The following is a 16855-nucleotide window of genomic DNA, read 5'->3' as shown; positions in this document are numbered from 1 at the left end:
GAACAAACTGAGGGTTGCTGGAGGGCAGGTGGGTGGGGGATGGGGTAATTGGGTGATGGGCATTAAGGAGGGCACGTGATGTAATGAGCACTGGGTTTTATATGCAACTGATGAATCACTAAATCCTACCTCTGAAACTAATGAAAACAAATAAACAAATAAATAAATAAAAGCAGTCTGTTAGGCCTTCAAAAGATCTAACAAGAGTAGCTCCCTACTCCGAGGTCTATACCCCAGGGAAGTGAAAATATACTTCCAGCTAAAAGTTAGCACCTGAATGTCCATAGCAGATTATTCATAGTAGCCAAAAAGTGGAAACACCCCAAATGTCCACCAATAAATGATTGGATAAATAAAAGTGGTCCATACAATGGAATATTAGCTACCAATAGAAAGGAATGAAGGACGGAGGAACACTACAGCCTGGCGGAACCAACCCAACAGGAAAGAAGCCAGTCACAAAGGACTATGTAAGGTATGATTCTACCTACTGGAAATTTCCAGAACAGGCACATTAGTGGTTCCTCAGGATGGGGATGTAGAGGGGAAATGGAGAGTGAGGCTAATGGGTAGATGGTTTCTTCTGGGAGTGGTGAAAATGTTCTAAAATTGATCGTGGAGATAGTTGCACAACCTTGTGATGGTTGTGAACGTAGGCGGAACCACTGAATTGTACACTTCAAATAGGTGCATTGTAATGATACATGCATTGCACCTCAATAAAGCTATTATTACCAAAAAAAAAAAACAAAAAACAAAAACGGGGGGGTTCCCACTGCAGATATACATTAGGTAAAGTGGATAATACGTTTTTCAAATCTATAACAAGCTTCGAATGGTCACATGGTCCTTACAATGTGGTACCGTCCCAAGACTTTATCTTAATTTCTTTAAAAAACTTAACCTTGCACCGCGTTTGTTCCCCTTTGGGCCCCTTCCGACTCCCCCGCTGGGGTCCTCCCTCTCCTTTGGTCCCCTCCGGACTCACCGCAGGACCTGGGTCGCAGGGCCCCCAAGGGCGCGGGGCTCCGACTACGGGGCGGGCCCGGGGGCGGCCGCTGCGACCTCGGGGCGTGTGCAAACACCGCCCTCCGCCGCCCCCGATAGGTCCCACCCCACCTTGGAGACCTGCGGGGCGGAGGCGGGGAGGAGCGGCGCAGGAGGCCCGCGCGCGGCCGGTGCTCGGAGGCGGCTCCGGGAGGCCGGGCGGGCCGGGCAGGCTCGGGGGAGGCCGGGCGCGGGATGTGGGCGCCCAGCGGCCCGCAGGGGCCCGCGGGCTGGGACCGCCGCAGGGTGGGCGCCCGGCTGCGCGCCGCGCTCGCCGGGCTGCACGAGCTGCAGGGGCTGCGCGCCACGCAGCAGGCGCGCGTGCGGGGCGCCCTGGCCCTGCAGCCCCCGCCGGGGCCCGCCGCCCCCCGCGGCCCCTGCGCGCCCGAGCCGCGGCTGGAGGCGGCGCTGGGGGCGCTGCAGGAGCAGCTGGTAAGGAGCGCGGGGCCCGGGGGCGTTGGGGCGCGCGGGGAGGCGGCGAGCCGGGCCACCTGGTGCGGGCAGCGCGGCGGCTGGGCTGTCCGACTGACTGGAGGGCGCCCCTTGGGATTTCGGGGGACGCAGTTTGGGTTCAGACGAGACGGCCGCGGACGCCCGAGGGACAGGCTCCTGTTCTGAAAGGCGCCCCGGGGCTGCTCCCGGGGCTGCCGCCGTCCCCGCGCAGGCAGGCTTTTAGCGTGCGTCCTGTGCGACTTCCGGCGCTGCTCTGATAAGAGCGCACTAAGTCGGTTTCTCCTGGCGGGGCTTGCTTGGGAGCCTGGCGTCAGACCCGGGACACAGGTGTCCCTGCTGCGCAGGCTCGGGAACATTGCCCGCGTGCTCGGCGCAGCCCGAATTGTCCCCATAACGTGCTCAGGTTAAATGGGGTCCGGTCACTGAACAAAATAGTGAGGAAAGCATGTGTCCCGTGAAAGCTTCTTCAACTTTAAATTGTAGCCTAACCTGTAAGACGAGGCGTGGCCTCTGAGTCCCAGAGGCCGTGATACCGGGGACCCTCCTAGGATTGCTTCACCCTTGTGTCTCCTGGCTACCCGGCCTCCTCCAAATGCCAGCACCTTGTTACAGGGTTGAAGACGCTCAGATGGTTGCTCCTCCCTTTTTAATCAGCTGCAGGCTTTCTCTTCGTGTACTGGAAAAAACTCAGAGTTTTTTCAGGATTGCAGTATGTTTTAAAGGAAAAATGAAAAGGCTGTATGGAAACATTCCTATCTGATGCAGTTAATTCTAGTCCTCTTAAAGTGGAATTTTTTAAATTTAGAAATTCAAATCTGTTCCGTTTAAAAGCTGCTGGCCGTCTTCACAAAGCAGCCCAATGATTCTGCAGCCTTGCTATCAGCTTAGCTCCCTCCGGTTACCGGCTTGTTGGGTGTTTCTGGATTCCAGAATCTGGAAGATGCCTCCCAGGACTCCGGACCCATATTGCAAAAAGCAGGCGGAAGGTGGAGGGAGAAGAACCTGGGCCCTGACTATGCAGCCTCCCCTCTGCCTGTGATTGAGCTGCCCCACAGAGGGCAGGAGCCGGCTCTGGAGGGGGACCGTCCCCGTGTTTTACCGCCCTTAGTGGTCTGCCCTGGTTCCCCGCGTGTCCGCACCTCGAGCTCCGCGGCACACAGCCGCCTACAGAGATGCGTGGCTCCCGGGGAAGGGCCAGGAGCTGCTGAGATGCTGGCCTGAATGCTCCTCAGCGGGGCAGGAGCACAGCTGGCGATTAACTTGACTTAAGTAATACACAAATCAGACTTGCGAGTCCTCAGCCTCTAATTACAAGTAGCCTTTGGAAGAGATCAAACAGGTTTCTTTGTTTAATTTTTTTTTTTTAATGTGCGGACCAGAAGGAACACGCAGACTTTGTCTTCAAACTTTGTTCTTGGTGTGGATTATGTGATCAAAAGAGAAGAATAATTGAATTTGTGTGACATCAGCTAGGGCTTAACACTTAACATCTTCTTGCAGGGAAAACAATAGGAGTAATACTAGTTCCGTGATGAAGAGTATAATCAAAAGCCTTTCATCCGCAGCGCAGTTGCAGACTCGCAGCGCCCGCTCCCTCAGGGCCCCTCCCAGTCCCGCACTGGCACCGGAGCAAGCGTCAGCATTCAGGTGTAAAGACAGGAAGGGCTTGGATCCTGCCCCTGGGCAGCTTTGTCCTGCAGGAGTTCACCCGTGAGAATGAACCTGAGCGTTTCTGGGGATTTAAACTGCAATTAGGAACTTAGCAGAGTTAGCACGTTAACACTTACCCAAATGGGCTGCACCTAAAGTCACAAAGGAACATGCAGTAGGTGCTTAATAAGTATTTGGTGAGCAAATAAAGGCGCGACTTCCGTTGCTCTAACAGAAGAGAACGTTTACCGTCTCCCTGGTCTAGATTTCTGAGCCAGTGATACCCCGTGCCCTCTGAGCGGGGCAGCTGCTTCTCCCTGGCCAGCCCTGTGCTTCTGTTGGTAACTCCAGGGAGATGGGCCATCCCTGAGAAGTGGCCGCCGTCCCCGTTTCCTAGGAGTTAGGTGCCCGGCGACATGGCCATGGCCTGTGATGCCCCAGAGGAGGCCGGAAGCTCCACCTCCCAGCAGGAGGTGCCCTGAGGTGCAAGTGAAGAAAGGTTCTGGGGACCCCGCGGTGAAATCTTACCCTGCAGAATTTCTTGGGAGCTGACTTGGCCGGTCATGACTTGTCCTAAGAGTGACAGCGTGCGGTGATTGCTTCTCACTGGCAGGGTCTGGCATTAAATCCTGCAAGAGCAGGCTGCCTCCGCAGCGGTTAGCATGAGGTCGGCTGTGTTCCCTGGACTGGCCGTGTTTGCTTCCTGAACTCACAGGGGCGTGAACTTGCTCAAGGTCACCAGTGAGGGCAGGGCATCCCCAGGACTGTGCCAGGCCTCCATCCAGTACTCGCGAGGCTGATCTGTGCCCCGGGGCCTTTGCTATTGATTGGTGGACCTCTTTTGCCGCGTGGCGGTAATGTTTGCCCGCATACAGGGCCCGGGGGTAGACACGGCAGTCATGTCTGTCCTGTTTCCTTTGCATACTCCCAGCTTTTGAGGAAGGAAAAAAGGTTCAGGTTTAGACGCCATGGGTGTATCCTGAACTTGAGGGCATTTTTCCTTTTTGTCCTTTGGGTCTGCCCTAAAGGTTTGAGGAGACCAGAATGCTGAGTCGTGGATGGAAACCAAAGACAAGTGGAAATCAGATGGTTCTCTTATGGTACATAAAGTAAACATTTCAGAGAGAGGGATAAGCTGAGTCTTTGTTTTTAATGGCATTCCCTGGATTGCCGTTCTCAAGCTTCTTGCCTCTGTGAGAACCCTTTGCATTCCCTGGGAGGCTTGTCCAGACGCAGGCTCCCAGGTGTGGCCAGGATCCCAGGAGTCTGCATTTACGCTCAGGCGATCCCACCTCCTGGGGAAGTGTGCGCTTCCTTCCCCCCTCAGCCCCTTACAGGGGCTGGGGGGATTCTGACACTGTTCGCTGCCCTGATAGTGAGCCTGGATGCTGGGGACAGAGGTGGGAAGGAGGGGGCCCCCCAAACTTGCTGGCTCTGACGGGGATGCATGTGGCTGCCACGGTCCCGTTCACCCAGCACTGACGTGTCTGTAACATTTTGTCTGCAGAAGAAATATGTGGAGAGAGATGCTCTGTGGCTGGGTTGCCGTGGATTATGCTCTGTCCTGGTCACAGACCGAACTTAAGACGATTAGCACAAAGTTAGATGCCAAGAAGGAGTTAATGAAGAGCAGAGACGTACAACCCCAAGGGAGGGACGGGGGGAAGGGTTAACGAGGACAGTGTAAATCCTGGGTGGCGAAGCCCTGTGGACAACGAGCGGGCAGGTCCTGAGGATGCGGTAAATCATCTGCGAAACCCCAACAGCCCGTGTGCCTGTGGCCTCTGGACATTAATCAGAAACCACCCACCAAAGGCCTGGCTGGCCAAACATTAATCACCAAGCAGTTAGTCTCAGCACAAACACACAGAGGTGACTCTTTTTTGTGGAAGGAAGGACGCGAACTGGGGCATCAGAGGTGCCCTCTTCCTTCAGAAGGACGAGAACATCGTGATTTGGAAGAGAAGAGGTCAGATCGGTTTGTAAGCATCGAGGTGTGACCTAACAGAGGAACTGACTTTTCTGTTGGCACAGTGGCCTTACTCTATGACAGGAAAAGAAAAGTCAGTTGCAGAAGAAAGGCACAAGTCCCCTTTGCCTGAATCGAGTGTTCTTTACGGGGAGGGTCGTTCGCAGAAGCCCATCTTTGCATACCTCTCTCTCTGCTTTTCACCTGGGTAATGTTTTCCTTTGTAAAAAATATTCAGAGTAAGAAGCCAGATGTTTAGGCTGGACTGGATGGTTCGGGGATTATAAAGTTTATATTAAAGTCAGGACTGGTTTTTGCTGTGATATGTTTACAGGTGGTGTTGTGGCTTCGAGACTCTGTTCTGTAACACGTGGAGCTTGCTCTCAGAGCCCTGGATGGGGTCCTGGAGCAGAGGGGAGTTGGGCACGGTGGCCCCGGGGAGGTGGCCCGGGCATGGTGGCCCAGGGAAGGTGGTCTGGGCCTAGTGGCCCAGGGAAGGTGGCCTGGCGTGCACCAGGCACTGTATCAGGCCCTGGGCTTCTCACCCACTTCACCTTACCTGGGCTACTATCTGGTCGCTGTGCCCACGTGACTTCCTCGTAAGAATCAGAAATGACTGCGACCTGCTTCCCTCTTGGACTGCATCCTCATAGGACTGAGATTACTGAAGTAATTAGGAGGCTCGGGAATTCCTCACTTTCTGTATTAAATTTGAGACACAACTAATCATTTTCTTAAACAGGGTGAACCACATAATTACATTCATTCATTATTTTCCTTAAACTTAATTGTTGATAAAAATAAGAAATTTATGCAGCACACCTTGAAAACGGTGTTGTTTTATAATGGAAAGAAGAAAATCAGTATTTATGAAGCACTCAGTGCTAGTTGCCATACTTACATATATTTACGTGTGGGAATGTGTGCGAATACGTATTCTGAGCATTAACCGCATACACGTTTTATGTGCATTATATAATTACACACACATATGTTCGGCTAATGCTCTTAATAACCCGTTTACGGCTGAAGCCTGGAGAGGGTAGAGCCTCAGGGCAGAGCTAAGATGGAACCTCTACACCCGGAAGATTCTCGGGCAGATTTTTGAGGCTCGCTGGGTGCAGGCACTGTCCCCTCCTGCCGGGCCTCTGCCCTGTCCCTGAGGGCTCTTCTCCTAGAACAGCCAGCTGTAAAGGGGGCGATACGCAGAAGGGGCCTTTTTCTCTCCTGGGGAATTTCCTAGGCCCTTGAAAAGTCCGGGGGTCACCCAGGGCCTGCTGAGTAAAAGAATATGGCACAGGAGTGTGGGAAAGTAGGTTCTTACATAAAACTCAGGGAACAGCGGCTGAACGCGTCGTCTGTGCCACGTGCAAGAGTAGGTGCTTTGGATCCTGAGCTTACGCTCAGACGCTGTATCAGTCTCCTTATAAAGAAATACGTAGCTGAGAATTGCTGATTTTTCCAAAAGTCTGCAGTTGCGGGTGGGAAACCGGTTGACGGGAGGGGTGACCGGAGGGCAGGGGAATTGGTTCGGGGGATGGGTACAGAGTTGCTGGAGCCTGTGGATTGTGGAGTTTACGTCGCAGGCCCAGTGCGACGTCCCGTGGGGCGTGGAGCTTGCGTTCTGCCCTCGGACAGCGTTATTTCTCACGCTCTCCCTTCCTAGAGCCGCTTACGACACCAGGACGCCGGCCTGAAGACCCGCTGGGAGCAGCTGGACCGGCGGATGGGTGAGCTGCAGCTGGACGTGCGCCGACCCTGCAGCGAGGTGGCCGACAGCGACAGCAGGCCCAGCTCAGGTAGCCTGCGCCCCGGGGACCGCACACGTGCGGGGCCGCCCAGGCTCCCGGGCCCAGCTCAGTGAGGGCGGCCCCGGCCTGGAGAACCCGTTCCCGAGGAGGACTGGAAATGCACCCCTTCCCTCCTTCTCCCTAAATGTGCTTCGGGAAAAGGGGAGTGTGCACGTAGGGTGTGTTCGTGGAGAGCCTTCCTGATGGACGAAGCCGCCGTGAGTGTCTCACCTCTGGGCTGACACAGATTCGGGGCCGTGTTCAGGTTGGAGTAACAGGGAGGTTGTGAAGAACTGTGTTATGAGACCACAGTCTGCAGGTGTATCCAGTCTCAATTCTGCATAGTCTGTCAGAGAAGGGGGTCAGGACACTGTCCCCTTGCCCGCTGCCCGTCTGTCCCTTGCCCTAGAGCCGCGAGAAGATTGTTCTGGAGCCGTTCTGACCCTCCTGGTTCAGGGCACATCATCCCGCCTGGCCAGAGCCTGGTGCACGGCCACCCCAGGAGCCCACGGACAGCGTTGTTTGCTGTTTCTCTTTCTGTAAATTTGCAAAACCACGGCCTGGTCTGGGTGTGTGATGCGTGTGTCGGGGTCCGGGCTAAAGGCCTGCAGCACGCTGCCCTTCCTCTGAGCTGCAGGCACCGGGGAGGGAGGGACAAGGACGCCAGAGGCCTGGCCCCGTAGGAGAGGGAAGCCACTTGCCCAGGAGGGGGGCACGCTGGTGGGGGGACATGGGCAAAGGGGGCTCCCACGGACCGTGTTCACAGAGCGACAGTGGACAGTAACAGGGAGCCCCCGGCCAACGTCTCCAGTGCCCGCCTTGCTGAGACCCGGAGCCCCCCTGAGCACCGGGACCTGCTCAGGCAGGAAAGGGGCCGCTGCGCCGGGGTCGCTGACCGCCTCCACTCACCCCGTCTAGGCTTCTACGAGCTGAGCGACGGAGGCTTCTGCTCCCTGTCCGCCTCCTGCACATCCATGTGTAGTGACCGCATGTCCTCCTCCTTGGGCACTTTGCCGCCAGCTGACCCCACGGCCAGGCCCGACGCAGGGGACTGCCGGCCCCGGTCGGCTGATGAGACCACTGTGCATGGAGCGCCCCCGCCCGCCTGGGGCCCCCAGGCCACGGAGGAGGGCATGTCCCGGCCCAGGCCCGTGTCTACAGGTAAAGGAGAGCTGGGAAGGGTGGGACGCCCCATCCAGGTGGTGGGGGCGGCTGGGGGCGGCTGTCCCACCACCGAGCACAGAGCGGCGAAGCCCTGTGTGCATCTGGTGCTGGTCCCACAGGTACTCTATAGGCTTTTTTTGGTTTTGGGATGGAGACAGGAGTACTTCTATTCATTACAACAAGTCTGTTGTGATTAAAAGCATTTTTTTCTTATGATTTAAGTGGACATCAGAAAGTTATTTTAAAAACCCTTCCAGAGCCCTTACACACCTTGACGGGTACCTGTCTGTAATTGGAATGGACACAGCACCCAGAGTGACCCAAACCTTGGGTGAATGAGGGCATTGAAATGATAGATTTTGAGTCCAGGCTTTACCTTCAAGCTGCGGCAGAGGGGAGACCAGAGCAGGTGTTGGAGTTGGCGTGCAAGCAAGCCCCCTCCGCAAGCTCGAGTCCCGGCGTCGGCATGCACGGTGGGCCGCTGTCCCTGCCGGCCTCCCCCCCACACCTGCACAGGGCACTGCACCCTCGTGGCGCTGCGTGGAAGGTGACACTGGGACCGCGCTGGGGTCTCCACGGTTCACCTGTTGCTCATTTTTCTCATTCCCAGGTGATCTGGAAAGAGTCCTGCCGTCTGAGGTGGTGCTCCAGAAACCCAGCGCACACCCCAAGTCCACTTCCGTTCTCTGCCACGGGATGGACCCCAAATACCAGCGTGACCTGGTGTCCAAGGGCGGCAGGGAGGTGTACCCATACCCCAGCCCCCTGCACGCTGTGGCGCTGCAGAGCCCTCTCTTTGCTCTGCACAAGGAGGCCCTGCAGGGTCATGGCCACTCACCCTCTAGGGAGCCCCTCCCCAGCCCTGCGGCCCTGGGCCCCATCCGGACTGGACCTGTCCTCGAGGCTGGTCCAGCTGCAGCCTATACAGACAGGCTGCTGAAGCTGCAGGCCCGAGGGACCCCCCCAAGGCGCAGTGTGGGTGAGCAGGGACCCTCAAGACGTGAGACGCCCCCATCCCCGCGGGAGCATGGTAGCCAGGGAGCGGATGGTGAAGGTGGCCTGGAGAAGCTGGTGTGCGCCCCAGGGAGAGCAGGGACAGGTGGGATGGCTCAGAGCGGGGACAGCAGCAGGGACAGCCTCAAGCAGCCGGGACCTGCGCCCCTCGCAGCCACCCCACACCCCAGCAGCCTTCCAGAGGAGGAACCCAAACCCCCGAGTGGCCGCGTCCGTGGGGAGACCATGCGGGGCTCCCGTCAGTCGGGGCATGGGCCAGCCCCCTCTCCTCGCCCCCAGGCTCAGCAGCAGGCTCTCAGCTTCCAGGACAGCACAGTCCTGTTGCCCACCAGGAGGGGGGGCAGGGAGAGCCCCACGCTGGCCCCAGGGCGCTGTGCCCGGCCCCCATTTGCTGACAGCGGAGCGTCCGCCCTGGGGCTGAAAACAGGCCACCCCAAGACAAAGTCTGTGAAGATCAAGAGAGGGTCCAGTGACAAGGTGCTGCGGTTTGGGGGGCAGCCATTCCCCGGGGGGGCCCTCACAGCCCCCCTGTTGCCCCCCGAGTGGGGGGAGGATCCCAGGAGGAGGCCCACCCTGCCGGGGACGGCGCCCAGCCGGTCCTGCTCTGAGCCCAGACTCTACCCCGTGCCCCTCCTGGTGCCCCTGGTAGTGGCCCGACGGGAGGGTCTCCGGGCCCCCACCCAGGCCTCGTTCCCCTTGGAAGCAGCTGCTCTGGCAGCAGCTGGGGGGCAGGTGCGGAAGAAGCAGCGCAGGTGGCTGTCCTCTGTGGAGATCTCAGGCAGCCTGGGGCCCCACAGGCCGGCGGCGAGCAGAGCGGGGGGCCCACGGCCGGTGTGTGCCCGCGCCAGGCCCAAGCTGCCCCGCCAGGACGCCCGGGTCGAGAGCGAGTCGGAGGGCTCTGAGCAGTCGGCCGAGGGCACCTCCCTGCTCCACTCCACTGTGGCCGAGAGCAGCGAGGACGGGGCGAGCGACCGCACCACCAGCCGCTTTGGGGACCAGGAGTCCAGCAGCAGTGACCCGGAGGCCGGGGCCTGGCCTCAGGCGTGTCCCCCGCAGCCCCCGAGGGCCCCAGGCGCCCGCAGGCCACCCCTGCCCCCGGTGCCCAAATTGTGCCGCATCAAGGCCTCCAAGGCCCTGAAGAGAAAGATCCGAAGGTTCCAGCCGGCGGCGCTCAGGGTCATGACCATGGTGTGAGGCCCACGGGAATCGGCTGAGCGCCTCCCTGGCCGCGCAAGGGACGAGGGTCCCAGGGGAAGCCATCCTCCTGAGGACCCGTGGGTGAGCGCGTGACCAGCACAGACAGGCCCTTCCCTGGCTAAGGACCAGGCTCTCACGTCGTTGGCTGTTCAGGATGTGGATGTGGGTGTGTGTCGTCTTGCTAGCATGGATTATCTCTGAAGTCGCTCAGAAGAGGGGGTGAAGTGGGTCCCCTGGGCTCACCCCGTGGACCGCAGTGGCTCTGGTGAGCGTTGGCCCCAGCGGAGACTGGTAGAGACTGCAGTCCCACCCACCGACTGCCTCTGTGTCAGCGTCTTCCCGGGGCGGGCGTCCCACCAGGCTTCCGGGGTGTCTGCCTTGTAGTCCTGGTGGTCCCCCCCACCCCCACCGTCCCCTGGCCCCCGGCCCTGTTCTGCGTGGGTTGGGCATCGTGGTCACCCCCAGTCCTAAACCATGACTCCCAAAAAGCATTCTCCTAAAGAGCCGGTTGGAGGACAGTCCTCGAGAAATCAGGGTGTGAATCCCACGGTAAGCCCTCCCCATGAATAAATACGCAGATCACGCCCTTGTCTTCACTAGCCCATCTCCTCGTGAGCTGCCGGCTCCTTCCTGCTCGCACACAGTAGGCCTTCAGTCAAGCCTGACTCCCCACCACGTGGGCGCCCTCACCGGGGGTGGGAAGATGCATTTCCCAAACTCTGGGTCCAGTACACAAAACAGCATAAAAGTGTTTTTGAAGGGGTGCCCGGCTGGCTCAGTCTGTGGACCATGCAACCCTTGATCTCAGGGTTGTGAGTTCGAGCCCCGCGTTGGCTGTAGAGATTACTTAAAAATAAAATCTTTTAAAAAAAAAGTGTTTTTGAAAAAATAACCTTTTTTGGTGTTCATTGAAAGTGCCCCTCAACTTTTCCGGGTTTTCAGGGAAGCTGCCTGCTGAGTATCGCAACATTTCTAATTCCTGAAGCAGCTCTATCTTGAATCCCTCCCAGCGGCCCCAAAGTGCTTCCCTGGGCCTGGGGCCAAAAGAACAAGCGGGGGCGTCTACACCGCGGAGCCTGGGTGGCTGGGGACCTCAGCCCCTCCCCGGGGCTAAATGCACGGTTGGCCAGAATGGGGAGCTGAGCTAATCATCTCCCCAGAACCTGGGAAGGAAAAACAGTAAGAAAACCAGCCAAAATGTTGGTAGATTTATGGACATTCATGTAACAAGCGGCCATTTCAGGATGCAGTTTAAAGAGCTAAACATTTTAAAAAGCGATTGGCATTTTAGAACAAAGGCTGGCCCGTCGGGGTGGTGACGCGGAGCAGGACGCAGGGGCTGCCTTGTGTAGAACCTGGGCGACGCAGGTATTTCAAAAAGACAGAAATCAGGCATTTCCCGAGTCTGGGTGGAATTCCCACTCGGGCTTCATGGAATCAGCTTACGAACAGGAGAGAGGGTCTTCCTAAGCTTTTTAGAAACTGCTTCTGCAGTTGAACTCAAACCCACCCCTGATGCGATGTTACCCAGGACACTCTAAGAGCGGTCTAATTCTTAGCCACATGGCACACGGGGGGATGGGAACACGGGTTTGCCAGGATTCCTGGCGGGGGGGGCTCTGGGGACAGGGTTCCCGTCCGTCCCCACGGTGTGCCTGGGCATCCAAGCAGGCCGTTCTGGAGAGATAGCCGTGGGCTTCCGTCCATGGGGCACACTCCGCTCCCCGATGTCATCCCTGGCATGTGTTGGAGCTTTGCACACCCAAAGGGCTTCGGAATCACTAGCTGGCAATGGCAGACTTCTCTCCCATCCTCCACAGTCCCACCCATCCTGGCACCACAGGGACAGGACCGCCAGGCCGTGTGCCTCCGGCCGGGACACCTGGACTCTGCGATGAAGGGGATGCCGTGGGTTCGGGACCCCTGGGGCTGTTAACCCAAGACAGAAGGTGACACTGAAGGGAACAAAGGCCTTTATTTGGGGTGTCAGGCCGCAGCTCGGGGAGCATGGGGCCAGAAACGGATCCCACTTGTGTTGGGAGAGCAAGGGGTTTTATGAGAAAGCAGGAAGATGTAATTCTGTGATTTCGATGACAGAGAGAAAACTGCTGATTTGGTGCTGACCAGTGGTCAGCTTCGTCTCTCCCACTGCTGGTGACCATCTGGTCCTAACTAGCTCCAAACACCCTGTGGCTGTGGCCTCAGTGGGGCAGAGGGTCCTCGCGATCACAGGTCAGTCTCTCCCTCCCTCCCTCCCTCCGTCTCTCATCTCTCCCTGTCTCTCCCGCTGTCTCTGTCTCTGCCCCGCCCTCTCTCTCACCTGGAGAGATGTAGACACACACCTCAGTCTGCCCAAGGCCACAAGCTACCTGCTTGCTAGGGTGCTTGCATTTACTCTCAGGCAGGTTTGGAGTCGAGAGACGTAATCCGAGAAGCCTTGTCCTCCTGGGGCCCAAACGCCTTGAGGACCCCAGGAACACAGCCCAGCTGCACTGTTAGGGCCTGCAAGGCCCGAGCTGTTTTCGTGACCTCCCCGGGCTTGCTTCCTCCTTAGTCCCTCGGGGTTCGGCTTGAGGGGCAAACCGACCGTGTTGAACAGGGGCCTGGCCACAGTGGGCTCACCACGCTGGGGTCCTGTCTGCAGAGCGGCCCCACAGCTGGGCGGTCGGGAGAAGGCTTTGGGCAGGAGAGGGCAGAGCAGGTGTCCCCTCCAGGGTGAGGAGCCTACGTGGTCTCTGGCCCCTTCCGGAGCGACACCGCGTTCTGGGGAAGTACTTTAACACACAGTCACCATTCAGAGTCGCTGATAAGGACCCAGTGTGAGTGCCGCCGCTGAGCCTACATTTTGCAAGTAGAGCCTCTACAAATTCGGAGAAGGGCGCTCAGCAAGGCAGACGGCCCAGGACACCGTGTGCGGACCTGAGGACCCATCGAGGCCGACGTTGTAGCAAGCCCCTTACCTGCCTGGGTACTGTTTATTTCTAGCACTGCGGTCGTAACTGCTCGGGGAGGGGAAGTGAAGCAGGAGAACCCGCCTGCAAAGAGCATGGCCTGCAGCACTCGGGGGGGACTTGGCGGGGGGCGGGGGGGGGAGGTCGTGTGCATTGAAGACAGATGAGCTATTTCCCTTTCCCTAAAGCATTTCTTAAAAAAGACAATACAGTTTGACATTTTGGATCATTAGAAATCATTTGTAACTTCTACCATGATTAAAATACAAATACTTTAGCCAAAACCAAAAAATAAACTAGATTCTAAGGATTAAAGTCAAGCTAAGGTAGAAATTGGATATATGAGTCGTTAATTATTTATAAAAATTGGAAAAAAGTGTAATTACGTCAGAGAAAATGTCCCACTATATTTCCACATATTGTGTCATCTGAGGAAACAGAAGGTTTGCCTTTTATTGTGGACTGAATGTCTGTCCCGCGGTGTGCCCGAGCTTGGAGGGGCCTGGGGGGTGCGGGCTGTGGGGAGGAGGTCAGGCGAGCACACCCCGAGGTGGCAGCACCTGCCGGCCGGAGAAACCAGCCCCAGGGCCCCTGGAGCAGGACCCTGGCCTCGGCCTGTGGGAGAAGGAGAGTCTGTGTGTCCTCACGGCCGCCCCTCCGCTCACTCAGGCGGAAAGTGCGGGAGCGGGGAGAGCACTCAGCACCGCGGGCTAAAGACACTTACGCATCCCAAATATCTCTCTTGTGATCAGGGGGGTAGCGAGGACCAACCAGAGTCTGAGTCTTCAGTCAGCCAGCCAAGCGCATTTACGGAGCACCTACTGTATACGGGAAGCGGCTGCTGTGTGGGGGGAGGGGAAGGTCAGCCCTGGGAGCTGTGTCTCCTTGGGGGAAACAGGCATGACCGAGGGACTGACGGCGGGGCGGGGGGGCGATGCACTCACAGGCTTCCCTGGGCCGGGCAGCGTGGAGGGAACACGAGGCAGAGCGGAGATTTACCCCGCAGACCGATGGAGCTGGGGGGGAAGGGAGGCTGGCAGGACCCGGGGGGCCCTCAGGGTGGCCCAGCATGCAGAGAGGACTCCGAGGCGGGAGCAGGCAGGGGCTGCAGCAGAAGGGGGTCCTGGGGCAGAGACCCAGGGCAGGCCGGGCAGCGGAGACCCCAGTGCAGAAAGGGCTCAGCGGGGAGGCCTGGGGAAGCCAGCAGGCACAAGGAGGGGGCTCCGTGTGATTGGGTGGGGAGCGCCTGTGGGTTTCTCTGGTTGGCTCTGACGCGGGAGCAGGGACAGAAGCCACAGGGCAACTGCCATTTGGGGCGGTTTGCTACAGAAACTACTGTCCAGCCTCCCGAACGGTCAGTGCAGACAGCCGCCGACTCCCCGCGGGTCTGAGGAGGCAGCTGGCCTCCAAGCCGGTTTCTGGGCAGGCCACGGCGGGCTGCGGGGCAGAGCTCCATCGGGACACCAGGCCGTGCCACCGTCCATGTGTACGGCCACGGAGAACACAGGAGGCTCGTGTCCGGAGAGGCCCATTACCGAGCTGCACTGACCTGGGGCCAGGAAGGGGCCCGCAAGGATGCGAAGGGCCCCCGCCAGGGGCGTGCGGTGGGGCCAGGGCCAAGGGAGGGGTCGCGGAGGTGCCATGCGCGTGACCAGACACGCAAAGGCTGGCGGGTCTGTGGGGGGAGCCCTCCGTCTCCCTCAGAAGACCCCGCACAACAGCGATGCAGACGAGAGAGACCAGGGGCACGTCCAATGTCACTCACTCGTCCCCAGGGAGAACTCTGAACTCTTGCTGAAGCAGGAGTGCGTCCATCCTCCCAGAAATAAGAACCGGCATTTCTGTTTCCATTTTAAGATGTTTTGTCCTTTTCTTTCATTATTTTTATTCCATCTTGTTTCCACTGTTAGATTCTTTGCAGCCGTGACCGCCTAACCGAGGATAAAATTCACTGCACACCACTTACTTCAGTGAGCTTCAGCCTCACCTTCCTTATTTTCCCCCATCTCCACCTGCTGTCCCATTTGGGGTCACAGGGTCCATCTCAGATTCGGGTCCCTGAGCTCTCCCCCCTGGGGGACCCGCGGTGGTGGCCGCGTCTCGTCTGGGACCTGGGATAGCAGCATGCCTGCCGCCGCCACGATCCGGCTCATCCCAGAGCCGGCCCGCGCCGACGGACACTCATGCTGAAGGTGAAGGAGGGGGACGGACGGCGTCTGCCCTGAGATCTGGACGAGCGGTGGGGGGCATGTGCGGGCGCTCTGCGGGGAGCCCCCGAAGCGGCTGCCAGCCGGTGCTCGGGGGGAAGGATCTCCTTTCTGCTGATCCTGATGAATCGGGAGCGTTCTGTAGGCTGTCTGTGAGGAGGAGAGTCATCCCTAAGCCCTCCGTGACGCTCGGCTCTGCACCGCTGATCTTGCTTGCTAAGGACGAGGCGCTCAGGCTGGTCCTCGGCGACCACGAGGATTCCCGCCCTGGCTCGAAGAGGTCTGGCTCCGACCGGTCATCCAGAAGGAGGAAGCAGACAGTCAGCAGTTCTCAGAAAGCCTGGCGCTCCCAGGGTGTCGGCTTTGGAAAACACGCCAGACTGCGGCTCTCGGAGCTCCGGCCAGAGGCCAGCCCCCAGCCCTCTGCGTCCTGCAGTTGAAGTACTGCCCCACCACGAATTACCTCTGCGCCGCCCTAGCAGTCCGGGGAGCCGGCCCGTCCTGCCCCGGCCTCCACTGCCTGTCTTTGAAGCGGGTTGGCGCCATGGGGATGTCCTTCAGTGGCAGGTCTGTGTCCCACGTAGAAACAAACTATTGTGAAACCATCAAGATGCAGCCTTCAGGACGCGTATGACATCAGAGCCTGGACGCAGCGCCTCATGGGGGCTGCCCAGGCGCATCTGTGGGTTGACCATGCGTGGAGCCAATTCACCAGGGGACCTTCCAGAAACATCTGGACCTGGGATGATCGGTCTTTGTGATTTGCTCGAGTCCATAGCCAGAGAGGCCCAACTTGGTGGGGACGCGTGCTCGGCTTTGGGGGAAGCGCCTCACCTCATGCGACACGAGCCGCAAACGCCACGGGATGAGAACAGTCGTTCCTGTAGTTGAACTTCATTTACATTTTACTTATATGTTTTGTTTCCTGTCAAATATCTTTTTCATTTACTGAAGTTCAAACTGTTTGAAACAGTGGGCATTTTAGGGCCTGGAGTCGGGCAGGTCCGCAGAGTCCGTTTGTCTTTACCCCTGTGAGTATGGAGCCATGGTAAGTGCATCTCAGAAAGACCGGAGCTGTGAGTGGGAGGCCCCATGGGAACACGTAAAAGGAACATCACTTCTTCGCGCACACATCTCCAGGACGAGTCACGTCGGGCTGCGACAATCACACCAGCCACCTGAGCGGCCGAGCAACATTAGAAACCCATTTAATATGAAGATTGTACTTTTACACCTAATTTCGGAGAAAAGACCATTTATCAAAGGATTGTCAGAGGCCCACGGTGGAGAGGACGTCAACTCTTTGGGTTGAGAGAGGTGTTAATTAACTCTGAGATTTACGGCATAGCTGGGAATGGCTGACATTCATTATTTACTATTTATTTTTAACAAGCATCTATGGGGATTAATGGT

The 16855-nt window shown here is 58.0% G+C and overlaps 1 protein-coding gene across 1 annotated transcript; it reads left to right on the top strand.

Annotated features, from left to right (window-relative positions):
* Positions 1-1242: 1242 nt before the first annotated feature.
* LOC118001931 (dapper homolog 2-like) lies at positions 1243-10474 on the top strand. The gene is made up of 4 exons (XM_034992114.1): positions 1243-1479; positions 6786-6918; positions 7828-8070; positions 8684-10474. Exons 1-4 carry the CDS (start codon positions 1243-1245, stop codon positions 10279-10281), a joined length of 2211 nt encoding a protein of 736 aa, XP_034848005.1. The 3' UTR covers positions 10282-10474.
* The last annotated feature ends 6381 nt before the right edge of the window (positions 10475-16855 follow it).

Source organism: Mirounga leonina, unplaced genomic scaffold, assembly GCF_011800145.1.
Source record: "Mirounga leonina isolate KUSES-001 unplaced genomic scaffold, KU_Mleo_1.0 Mir_55, whole genome shotgun sequence".
Taxonomy (NCBI): Eukaryota; Metazoa; Chordata; class Mammalia; order Carnivora; family Phocidae; genus Mirounga; species Mirounga leonina.
This window is presented reverse-complemented; position numbering and strand designations above follow the sequence as displayed.

Excerpts from the sequence above, each read along its gene's own strand:
- LOC118001931 (XM_034992114.1), top strand. The coding sequence starts at position 1,243 with ATGTGGGCGCCCAGCGGCCCGCAGGGGCCCGCGGGCTGGGACCGCCGC. Across the intron at positions 1,480-6,785 it reads GGGCGCTGCAGGAGCAGCTG|AGCCGCTTACGACACCAGGA; the intron begins GTAAGGAGCGCG and ends CTCCCTTCCTAG. Across the intron at positions 6,919-7,827 it reads CGACAGCAGGCCCAGCTCAG|GCTTCTACGAGCTGAGCGAC; the intron begins GTAGCCTGCGCC and ends CACCCCGTCTAG.